This window comes from Maylandia zebra, linkage group LG9, assembly GCF_041146795.1.
Source record: "Maylandia zebra isolate NMK-2024a linkage group LG9, Mzebra_GT3a, whole genome shotgun sequence".
Classification (NCBI taxonomy): domain Eukaryota; kingdom Metazoa; phylum Chordata; class Actinopteri; order Cichliformes; family Cichlidae; genus Maylandia; species Maylandia zebra.
The window spans coordinates 32,983,872-32,996,630 of NC_135175.1; the positions used below are offsets into that span (position 1 = coordinate 32,983,872).

General features: G+C 41.9%; 1 protein-coding gene across 2 annotated transcripts in view; it reads left to right on the plus strand.

The window, feature by feature from the left end:
• The window catches only part of LOC143420381 (uncharacterized), a 32,112-nt gene that overhangs the window by 1,670 nt on the left and 17,683 nt on the right, over positions 1 to 12,759 (plus strand). Inside the window, exons 2-5 of one of the 2 annotated variants that reach the window (XM_076888438.1) lie at positions 1,481 to 1,586; positions 4,817 to 5,413; positions 10,556 to 11,152; positions 11,494 to 12,351. In XM_076888438.1, the coding sequence (XP_076744553.1) occupies positions 1,569 to 1,586; positions 4,817 to 5,413; positions 10,556 to 11,152; positions 11,494 to 12,072 (1,791 nt within the window). In that variant the 5' untranslated portion in view covers positions 1,481 to 1,568 and the 3' untranslated portion in view covers positions 12,073 to 12,351. Of the gene's footprint in view, positions 1 to 964; positions 1,587 to 4,816; positions 5,414 to 10,555; positions 11,153 to 11,493; positions 12,352 to 12,759 lie in introns of those variants that run through there. The other variant, XM_076888439.1, reaches the window with a different exon arrangement.

Here is a 12,759-nt window from a genome sequence, read left to right on the forward strand (position 1 = left end):
AAAAGTTAGCTTGTTTATATTATGCTAACATAGCTGTGTCGCTAGCGGTCACGTAGCACGTCATTATGTACCAGCTAGCCAAACTTCAGTAATCCTACAAACGTCACTGCTGTTTAGTTTTCTGTCTTCATTTATGCTGGAAGTGATAACAGAGCTGTACGTTTTAATTTGTTTCCAAAACCCCGCAGTCAGGACATGCTATATTGTATTTAGATAGAAGCTAGCGAGCTAAGTCCCTGCTAACTTCTACCTCCGTTAAATGTCATAAATTCCGTTTTCATGGATGCCTGGATGTTAAACTCAATTGTTACACCTGGTAGAGCAGAACGCTGATCATTTTATTAAAGATGAAAGACTTTAGACAGTTTTTCAACTCTCAGTAATGCCATAGTGATCGTTTGATATATGGACCTGCAGCGGAGTTTAGACCCAGACACGGCTAGTGACGTCAGACTGAACAACCGGATACTTCCTGACTCCGTTTGAGTCATCTATTACCAGGCAAACTTCAATGCAGCAGGCTGCTGAGCATACACACCAGCCTTCAATATGTGGTAAATTGTACTGTAAACATGTAGGGCAATTCTTTCAACTTGAACTTTGCTCCATAGATCAGTCGAACTCGCGCCAGCTGTAGCTTCAAACCATTAATTAACTTGACCGAGCTTATATGTGTATATAAGATTATAATGTAGTTATACTAACACCTGAAATACAGACTTTAACATAACATCAACAGTTTCAATAAATGTGTCAATGAAGTGATAATGATAAATCATAAATGATGCAACAATAATAATAATGGCCTGTATTTTTATATAGCGCTTTACTAATGATTATGAATAGTAACAGTAAATAATATTTCATCCCGACAACAGTGAGTGAGTCGCTGCAATCACAGCATTTGATCAATGAGCTTTAATCAGTGGTTGTTGGGGAATAGTGGAGGTGGTGGGACTGAAGGAGTTGAAAGTGTGGGGTGGGGGAGTAACAGGTCTGTCCCTGTTTGTGGAAACCACAGGAGGAGCTGTTCAGGCTGTTGCTGGGTGTGAATTGTTGATGGAGTCTTTAAACTTGTAGTTGCTGTTTTCCAGACTGAAGCAGAGTCGTTAGCTGAAAACTGGTTTTAGAGGTTCATTCAGGACACCTTCTCAGGCTCTTACAGCCTTACCTGTATCATAACAAAGTGTATAAACCCCAATCCACCTTTAACATGGTCCTTCTCCCAAACCTTCAAATAGGACTTTCTGGCCCTGTCATAGTAAAGGGCTGCTTAGAATATTAGAGCCAATGTCACAAAGTTCCTCCTGAAGTATAAGTGAGTGAGAGAGTTTCCTCACTTTGCAGCACAACACGTCTCACAAGATTTCTACAAGCAATCAGAGTGAAATTTGTACTTTGTGTTGTCAGATGAACATATGAGACACTTTGACTCTTCAGTGCAGTGTGGAGCCTAACAAAGATCTGTTTTGTGTCCCAGCTGATCAGCAGGAGGAGAAGAGTCTGACGGAGCAGCAGAGGAACATTTTCAGCCATCTGGACTCAGCTGAGTCACTACAGAGGAAACAATGAGCTCAACACAGGAGGTGAGGAAAATATCACAGTTTCACCAAATATTCAGTCACGTCTAAAACTCTCATCCTCCCAACCTGTTATATGACTGTGTTGTATATTATGTTGTTTTTTAGAGACCACAGCACATGTTAAAATCAGGAAGGTTTATTCATCAACATTATTAATAATCAAATGGACATTTGTCAGAGTTTTACCCCTGATACTGCTGGATAAACAGAAACTCACTCAGGAACGAGGTCACACAGAGCTCAAGTTTTCACTTGCGAGGGGGAAGCAATTATCTCCAACCCACTTCAACTTGCTTTCCCCCTGCAGGTTGTTTTTATTGGTTACACACATGAATGTTCATAAAGCTTGTTGCTGTATTACCTATGAGAAACTACTATAACTGGTTACGAAGTGATTGTGCTGTGCAAGCGTGATTATACATTGTGTGTGGTTATATGATGAGAGTGCAGCTCTCCCAGATTGTTGTTGGTAGAATCTGTTCTTCTCAAGGCTGCTTGTTCCCCTTATCAATGTCATGCATGTAGTCATATGCGTAGGTTACCTAGATAGCAAACAGAAGCATTCTAGCTTTCTAAATGGCATTGTGTAGCTTTTTAAATGGCAACCTACAACACATACATTAAACCTAACAGTTTTTTCATCACCCCAAAAAATACACGTTCAAAGCACCTCAACAGCAGCCCGATATCAGGCAGAAGCTCTCAGCTGAGCATCTGTAGAGTGGGCAATTATAATGAAGCTTCATTAGGATTTGTAGATTCAAGCTGCTCTTCATATTTTTGGCCAGCAGATGTCACCAAAGAGGACTGTGTTGAAAAGCTTTGAGTAATGAACCTTTTTCAATACAAGCTTCAGTGTTTCAGAAAGCTTCATTTGGCCATCACTGATATAAATAATATTATAGAAATGATCAGAGGAGGCAAAAGTACATTTACTCTATACTTAAGTGGAAGTACAGATATTAGTGTTATAAATACTTCAGTAAAAGTATTCATTCAACTTCTTTACTTAAGTAACAGTGAAAAAGTACAGGCTCTGAAATGTAATCAGAGTAAAAAAGTAAAAGTAGCTTCTTGAAGAACATTTTAACCACACGTTTTTATCCAAAGTTAACTGAACCTTGTGCTTTATTAATGTAATAATAAAATAATATTAGTAAATGAAGTACAAACTATTTATTTCTAATAAAGGTTCTCTGTTTGAATCAGTTAATTAGAAAATGAAGGAAAATAAAACATGTGTGTATTTTCTGTTGCCTACATTGTAGAGGGTGACTTTGCCTCTAAACAGGAACATGAGCAGGGAAGAGGTTAAAGTGGGATTGAGCAGGTGGGAACCCTAAAATCAGCTGTAGTGGCTCAGCGTGGGGAAAAGAATCACAGCTCACAATAATTTCTATTGAGAGCTCCAGTAGATTTTCTTAAAGTACAGGCTGTGATCAGCTGACCTGCTGCTCTCTGTGGATGTACACAACTGAATTCAACCAGATGTCAGCAGATGTTTCATGAGCTGTCCTGGCTGATTTCCATCCTCTACACTGACAGTACACTGTCTTTATATTAGACACTATACTGTTGGTATGAAGGTGGAACTCAGTGAATGGATGTCAGCATCATGAGCTTCAGTTTAAATGAATCTCTGCTACACTTGATGTGATCTAACTGTGACATGAGCACCACAGTCACTGTGCACCAGTCACACACTGTCCTTTACTTTAAATCCATCACAGTTCAGCAAACGAACCTGTTTATCCTGCACTAACCTGCAGAGGATCTTCATGCAGTCTTTAAATAACACAGTTAGTGATGAAATGGATGCTTCTCTGGTGTCCTGGATTGTTGATTACCTGACAGGAAGACCACAATATGTACGTCTCCCACAGTGTGTGTCTGACAAGGTGATCAGCAACACAGGGGCACCACAGGGGACTGTCCTCTCCCCCTTCCTCTTCACCCTCTACACCACAGACTTCAGCCACTGCACGGAGACCTGCTATCTTCAGAAGTCTTCTGATGACTCTGCGGTGGTTGGATGCATCAGCAGGGATGATGAGACAGAGTACCGGGCTGTGGTCGACTCCTTTGTCACGTGGTGTGAGCAGAATCATCTGCAGCTCAACGTGGCAAAGACCAAGGAACTGATCGTGGACTTCAGGAAGACCAGGAAACACTTGACCCCCGTTTCAATCCAGGGGGTCAGTGTTGACATTGTGGAAGACTATAAATACCTTGGAGTTCACATTGACAATAAACTGGACTGGGCTAAAAACACCACAGCACTTTACAGGAAGGGCCAGAGTCGTCTCTATTTTTTGAGGCGACTGAGGTCCTTCAACATCTGCCAGAAAATGCTGAGGATTTTCTATGAGTCTGTTGTGGCCAGTGCGATCCTCTATGCTGTTGCATGCTGGGGGAGCAGGCTGAGGGTCGCAGATGCCAACAGACTTAATAAACTAATCCGTAAGGCCAGCAATGTTGTGGGGATGGAGCTGGACTCCCTCAAGGTGGTGTCGGAGAGGCGGATGCTGTCCAAGATAAAGACAATGTTGGATAACACCTCCCACCCACTCCATGACATGCTGGTCAGTCACAGGAGCTCGTTCAGTGAGAGACTGAGATTACCGAAAAGCACCACTGAACGACACAGGAAATCTTTTCTGCCTGTGGCCATCTCCCTGTACAACGCATCCACTTAACACACTGGTTACTGCTACAACTACACATGTTTCTTTTCCAGCTATTTATTTATGAGTGACTTATGTATGTATGTATGTATATATATGTATATATTGTACTATTCTTAGTTAGCATATTGTCTGTCTTGTCTTAATGTTGGTTTATAATGGAGCACTGTAACAAAAAATAATTTCCCCCAGGGATAAATAAAGTATTCTGATTCTGATTCTGAAATAACTCTCCTCAAATTCCTCCAACCAAAAGTAAAAAGACTGTTTTGAAAATACAATGAGTAGAATGTCCTTTTTTTAATGTGGGGAGTAAAAGTAAGGAAAAAATGATTTTACTGTTTGAACAGTCATGAATTATTTTTAACACCAGGTTGGATGTAATGTGTTTCTACTACCAGCAGGTGGGGATAAGAGACCTTTAATGTGTTTGGTGCCACACTCCACCTTCAGGTTTAAAACTAGTGTTAATGGAGGGAGTTTGAAGGTTGAGTTTGTTCCACGACTGCATTTCACTCACTGCCTCTGTTTGTATCTCTGTCACTGCAGGACCAACATGGAGCGAGAAGTCAGCGCTCTCAGGAGGCCGACAAACCTCACAGAAGAAAGGGAGAGAAAACATACAGCTGTGACAAGTGTGGGAAGAAGTTTACTCTGAAGGAGTCACTAAAATATCATCAGGTCATCCACACTGGAGAGAAACCGTTCAGCTGTGAGTTGTGTGGAAAGTCTTTTTCCTGGAAGGTTGCTCTAAAAAGACACCAACTCATCCACAGTGGAGTTAAAGCGTACAGCTGTGATCAGTGTGGCAGAGCTTTTACTCACAGTAGCCACTTACAGAATCATCTAGTTACCCACTCTGGAATTAAGGCATACAGCTGTGACATCTGTGGGAAAACTTTCAGCCGGAAAGGGTACCGAAATACACACCTACGCATTCACACCAGAGAAGATGTGTACTGCTGTGATCAGTGTGGCAAACAGTTTACAACAGGCTCACAGTTACAACAACACATGTTTACCCACACCGAGGAGAGACCTTATAAATGTGACCTGTGTGAGAAGACTTTTAAATCTCCACATTACCTGAGACTACACCAACAGATCCACACCAGAAAGAGACTCTACAAGTGCAGTTACTGTGAGGTATGTATTTATATTGTTATCTTGTCATTTTAGCCTGACTGTTTGGAACAACTCTGCTCATTAAACTGTGTTAGCATGTTAGCAATTCTACTGCCTGGAAAAGGCTGCATCTGAGGCGGCACAGTTAATCTGCCTCAGATTGTTTTGCAGCATGTTTCATAATCTGAAAAAAAAGACATAATGACACATGTACAGACCCAAGATCTGATTTCAACACATGAGGACTTACATGCTTTTCTTTCTTATTCTCATTTAAAATGTCTATCTTTTAATAAATAATTATACGAAGCTTACACCCAAAGTTTTAATCTGATGTAAAATGTATAGAAGTTCATTACTGTATATCGTAACTATCAAGTCTAATATACCCTAGTAAGCTATACTACTTTTTCCTTTGGGAAGTTACCATCTGTGCAGTCTGCAAATCTGTTGAAGATGTTGAATCTATTTAAATGTTCTTGAAAAATAATTGATTTCCTTGCAAGTATCATGAGGTGGAGGGTGGGTGGTTGCCTTTTGTTTTTGTTTTTTTTTGCTGGGAGTTTTAGAGCCCTATTAGTTAGGTTGCTTACTCTTTAAAATACCAGAATAGGGAGGATGGAGTAGGTTTACATTCATTAGATTGGTCAGTATTGCTGAACTATGAAATATTTTGGGTGCAGTGTATTTTTTGCATACAGGTATAACAGAATACATTTAGTGGGTTTTTTTTTTTTTTTACTTGAGCATGATATTAAAAAATGTAAATGGTAAATGGTCTGTATTTGTATAGCGCTTTTCTAGTCCATAGGACCCCAAAGCACTTTACACTACATTCAGTCATTCACCCATTCACACACTGGCGATGGCAGCTACATTGTAGCCACAGCCACCCTGGGGCGCACTGACAGAGGCGAGGCTGCCGGACACTGGCGCCACCGGGCCCTCTGACCACCACCAGTGGTGGTCAGTTTTATTGATTAAAAACACACAGTATCAGATTCATATTGGTATTGGCAGATATCCAAATTTATGATATTGGTATCGGACATAACAAAGTGGTATCGTGCCATCTCTAGTACAGACCCAATATCTGATTTCAACACATGAGGACTTACATGTAAGCTTTAATCTCCAGTTGATCACATCCCACTGAGCAGTCCTTCCCTTTAAATCTAACCTCTCTTCTTCCTCTCCTGTCCTGTGTGTCTTATCTTTCTCCATCTCTGAGTGAAGTTAGCTCTCTTTCTTTTCTCTCCCTGTGATGTACAGCAGCTGGACCTTTAGCCAGCAACACACTGTGAGACAAACTGCACACAAACAGTTTGTGTGTTTGCTGATGTTTGTTGATAGAAACGCTGCATTTGAAATTACCTGTTTGTTCAGGTGCTGTGCAAAAAAGAAAGAAGAACAACGTCTCATAGGGCTGCACGATTTTGCATAAAATGAGAATCACAATTTTTTTTGCTTAGAATTGAGATTACGATTCTCTCACAATTTTCTTTTCTAATATAAATATTTATTACACTTATTAACTGCACATCAACTTCGTAATAGTTGAGACTGAACATAAGAACAATTTCGTCTCCACCGTTGCTCGACACTGCGTGTATACAGCAGGTAGTGCAACATTTGAAAAATAGTTGCAGGATGGCACTGTGTAGCGTTTGTCTAGGGTAGGGGTCAGCAACCTTTAACACCCAAAGAGCCATTTGGACCCGGGTTCCACGCAAAAGAAAACGATGGGGGCGCAAATACTTTTTGACATCTCAAATGAAGATAACACTGTATATATTGTTTTTACCTTTATGCTTTGTGTGAACAACTAAGGTGTGTTGCTTATGAAGTCCATGAAGTGCTACAGAGAAAATTACATTTTATTTCTGTAATTAACACATTTTGAACTCTTAAAGAAATATAACAAAAGGAAAGACACCCAGCTGAACTAAAATGATCCATGTAGCAAAGAAAAACTGTTGTGAGCCGCCACCCTTATATCGCCTTTGGGCTTTTGGAGCCTTGACCTGACTTTAAAAAAAAATAACTGGAAAAAAGCACTATGCTGCTAAAAGATGAAAAATAGATATTTGCAAAATTCTGCCTAAATATGTATTTTACCTGGTTAATGTGTGTGGCGGGGCGTGGTCTGCAGCGCTGCTGCAGGGGAGGCAGATGCATCTGAGCGGGACCCGCAATCACGCCTCGCCGCCTTAAAGTCTGTGCTCTCTATGCTGTTGTGTTGGTGTGTGTCGGGCTGTGAGCTGAAAAGCTACAGCCAGCTGTATACGTACAGCAACCGTGTGTGAAAAGTGGTCAATAAAGAGATGCTGAAAAGTATGTTCATACACTGAACAAAAATATAAACGCAACACCTTTGTTACTGCTCCCATTCCCCATGGGATGGACGTAGAGACCTAAAATTCATTCCAGATACACAATATAACCATCCCTCCCAAACAGTGGTCACAAATCAGTCCAAATGTGTGGTAGTGGGCACATCTGCTATATTGAGATAATCCATCCCACCTCACAGGTGTGCCACATCAGGATGCTGATCTGACATCATGAGTAGTGCACAGGTGTACCTCAGACTGCCCACAACAAAAGGCCACCCTGGAATGTGCAGTTTTGTCTCACAGCAAAATGCCACAGATGCCACAAGCAATGAGGGAGCGTGCAATTGGCATGCTGACAGCAGGAATGTCAACCAGATCTGTCGCCCGTGCATTGAATGTTCATTTCTCAACCATAAGCCGTCTCCACAGGCGTTTCAGAGAATATGGCAGCACATCCAACCGGCCTCACAACCGCAGACCTCGTGTAACCACACCAGCCCAGGACCTCCACATCCAGCAGGTTCACCTCCAAGATCGTCTGAGACCAGCCACCCAGACAGCTGCTGGAACAATTGGTTTGCACAACCAAACAATTTCTGCACAAACTGTCAGAAACCGTCTCAGGGACGCTCAACTGCATGCCCGTCGTCCTCATCGGGGTCTTGACCTGACTCCAGCTCGTCGCCGTAACAGACTTGTGTGGGCAAATGCTCACATCCGATGGCGTCTGGCACGTTGGAGAGGTGTGCGCTTCACGGATGAATCATGGTTCACATTGTTCAGGGCAGATGGCAGCTGAGAATGTCCCAGTTCTTGCATGGCCAGCATACTCACCGGACATGTCACCCATTGAGCATGTTCGGGATGTGCTTGACCGGCGTATACGACAGCGTGTACCAGTTCCCACGAATATCCAACAACCTCGCACAGCCATTGAAGTGGAGTGGACCAACATTCCACAGGCCACAATTGACAATCTGATAGACTCCATGCGACGATGTGTTGCACTGCATGAGGCAAATGGTGGTCACACCAGAGACTGACCGGTTCTGGGTCCCCAGACCCCCAATAGCGCAAAGAACTGCACATTCCAGGGTGGCCTTTTGTTGTGGGCAGTCTGAGGTACACCTGTGCGCTACTCATGATGTCAGATCAGCATCCTGATGTGGCACACCTGTGAGGTGGGATGGATTATCTCAATATGGCAGATGTGCCCACTACCACATATTTGGACTGATTTGTGACCACTGTTTGGGAGGGATGGTTATATTGTGTATCTGGAATGAATTTTAGGTCTCTACGTCCATCCCATGGGGAATGGGAGCAAAGACAAAAGTGTTGCGTTTATATCTTTGTTGAGTGTACAAACATCGTCGGGTCTGCCCTGATATGTTTACAATGGGACTTCTGCTCCTGAACCTCTGCGCACAGCGTCTGCAGATCGGGGTTGTACGAAGTCACTTTCATCTTCTCGCAGGACTATAAGCTGTCATCTGTGAGGCATGAGCGGTGTTTGTTTTTAACATAGTTCACGGTGGAGAACAGCAGCTGACATAATGTGGATCCGAAGATCCATAATTGTCCTACATGGGGTTGAAAGTCTCGATAAATTGCACGGCGTTTCGGGCGGTATATCGGCTTCCGCCAGTGTGACGCTTATTTTGAGCGGGAAAAAAAAAATAGAATATAATTTTATTTTTATATTTCAATATCACAATAATCTTCCAATTTAGAACTACAAGTTAACAAAGAACTAACATAAATAAAATACACTTCAGCTAAATACTTCTAATTTATTTCCCAAACCACGCGGAGCCGCACTGTAAGGACTAAAGAGCCACATGCGGCTCCGGAGCCGCAGGTTGCCGACCCCTGGTCTAGGGTGTTGATCATTTTCCTAAATCCCTCGTTTTGCACAGTGTTGATGGGAGCCATATCTTTAGCCAGGTGATAAGTGAAAGCCTCCATAATTTCTTTGTGCCTGCGGGAGTTCGACGGCGCTGTATAAGGTTCCCGTTATTGATGTTTGGGTGGCTGACCGGGACGGATTTTCTCCTGTCACTTTCTTGACCTTTACAGCTTCGTCATCTCTCACATGCTCTCCGTTGTTTTTTCCCCTGCATCAGCAAGCTGGCTTCTGTATCACGTGGTATAAGGCTCCGCCCTTGTCATTTGTTGAGCAGGAAGAGTGAGCGCTTGTTTTCATGTCCCGGATCAAAATGCGGTACAATCGTCATCTTTTGTTTCTTCTTTTTTTTTAATCGTTGTCATTTGTAAATGAGATCGCACATAAGTATGAATTGAGATCGCGATTTTCTAACGATTAATTGTGCAGCCCTAACGTCTCACTTTAACTCCTGACTATGACTCACAGTTTTGCCTCTTTCATCTCTTTTTATGTTTCATACCCTGGTGATTAGTACACGATCAGGATTGTCTTTCATGTGTTACTTTTCAGGCTCAAATTGGTTTGATGTTTGATGCCCTTAGTGATGAAATAACTCCCCTCAAATTTCTCAAACCAAAAGTAAAAAAGTCTGTTTTGAAAATACAATGAGTAGAAAGTCCTTTTTGTGTGGGGAGTAAAAGTAAGGAAAATAAGGAAAAAATATTTTAGTGTTTGAAAAGTCATGAATTATTTTTAACACCAGGTTGGATGTAATGTGTTAGAACTACCAGCAGGTGGGGATAAGAGACCTTTAAGGTGTTTGGTGCCACACTCCACCTTCAGGTTTAAAACTAGTGTTAATGGAGGGAGTTTGAAGGTTGAGTTTGTTCCACGACTGCATTTCACTCACTGCCTCTGTTTGTATCTCTGTCACTGCAGGACCAACATGGAGCGAGAAGTCAGCGCTCTCAGGAGGCCGACAAACCTCAACCAAGAAAGGGAGAGAAAACACACACCTGTGATGATTGTGGGAAGGATTTTCCTGCTAAGTCTACACTAAAATGTCATCAGGTCATCCACACTGGAGAGAAACCGTACAGCTGTGACTTGTGTGAAAAGACTTTTTCCTGGAAGCGTTCCCTAAAAACACACCAACTCATCCACAGTGGAGTTAAAGCGTACAACTGTGATCAGTGTGGCAGAGCTTTTACTGACAGTAGCCACTTACAGAATCATCTAGTTACCCACTCTGGAATTAAGGCATACAGCTGTGACATCTGTGGGAAAACCTTCAGCCGGTTAGGGAACCGAAATACACACCTACGCATTCACACCGGACATGATGTGTACTGCTGTGATCAGTGTGGCAAACAGTTTGTCACAGACAGAGACTTACAACAACACATGTTTACCCACACTGAGGAGAGACCTTATAAATGTGACCTGTGTGAGAAGACTTTTAAATCTCCACGTTACCTGAGACGACACCAACAGATCCACACCAGAAAGAGACTCAACAAGTGCAGTTACTGTGAGGTATGTATTTATATTGTTATCTTGTCATTTTAGCCTGACTGTTTGGAACAACTCTGCTCATTAAATTGTCTCAGCTAGGGTTGGGTTTTGATAATCGATTTACGATTAAAATCGATTCTGGCTTGGATAACATGACATCAATTCATTAAAATCCTGAATCGAGTTTTTTAATATAATTTTATTTTGCTCGAAATGCCCGAATCTCAGCAGCTCTGAGTGATTATTCAGATTTTCATTTCAGTTATGATTTTGTTTGTTTTTTATTTGCTCTTTATTTCAGGCGACATTCAGGATAAAAATGTTGAAGGACTGACTTACACTGTCTTTGTGTCTTTGTTTAGAAGCAGAGCGACACAGATGGATCCAGTTCTCAACCCTGTCATCACTGTGGTGGTGGGAAAGACTTTCATTGTGACCTCTCTGGAAAAACTTTCAGTTGGAAAGCTGACCTAAAAACACATCAACGTAGACACACTGGAGAAGAACTGAAATACTGCAAAGAATGTGGGAGAAGCTTCACCACATTAAGGGGATTAAAACGACATGAACTCATTCACAGTGGGACAAAAAAGCACCTCTGTGATCAGTGTGGGTCATCTTTCATTACTGCAGGTGAGCTTAAAAGACACAAACGAGTCCACACAGGGGAGAAACCATACAAGTGCAGACACTGTGACAAAAGATTCTCACAATCAGCTAATCGTAACAAGCATGAATGTGCACACATGGAAGGAAACTACAGCTGTGACCAGTGTGACAAGAGCTTCAGGAATCTCAGTTCATACTCCAAACACAAACGATCCCACGTTACTAAAAAACTGTTTCACTGTTACCAATGTCCCAAAACATTCACTAAATTATCTGCTCTGTGCAAACATCAGCGTGATCACTCAGGGCTGAAATCACTCCCATCACAGTGAATATGAAGAGACAGAAAGATTCTCTTCTGGTTTCAGGGTCAGACTCAAAACCCTTGAGATCAGGCTCCACAGAGTTCAGAGTGAATCTCCTATAAAGATCTGATGAGGCAACTATGAATGAAAATGGTTCCCTAGTCTCATTTTAAGCTTTCTAAACTGTTCTGCTTCAGTGTTCATGTCGAGTGGTTCGCTTTGTTCCAGCAGTTGGATGAAGAAGTTTGACTGTAAACATGTTTCCATTTGTCACTTCAGCCTTTACTCTGAAATACAGGAAATGAAATCACAGCTCAAAGTCAGATGAACTATTTTCAGTGGCACAGATGGAGGTTTATCAGAGGAGGAGACTTGGCTGCTCTCCACTCACACTGAAGAGGGTTCCTGCAGCTTATTAAAAATCTGACCTGAAAGTTATGAAGTTTCCTTGTAACACTGAGTTACAGTAGGGGGGCTGCTCCATAATCCAGTTCAATAACACATCTCCTGACATTAAACATAAGCTTATTTAATAATGTGGATCCCTTTTTGTCCAGATTTTTATTCAGAGGCAGCAACTGTGGTAAGAATTGACCCGGATGTTTATATATCTTAAAGTTTAGTATCAAGTTCATTTTCTTGTTGATGCAGAGCCAGAATTTAGATATTTTTAGACAATCCCATAGAAGATGCATGTAAGTTCCATCTGCTGTT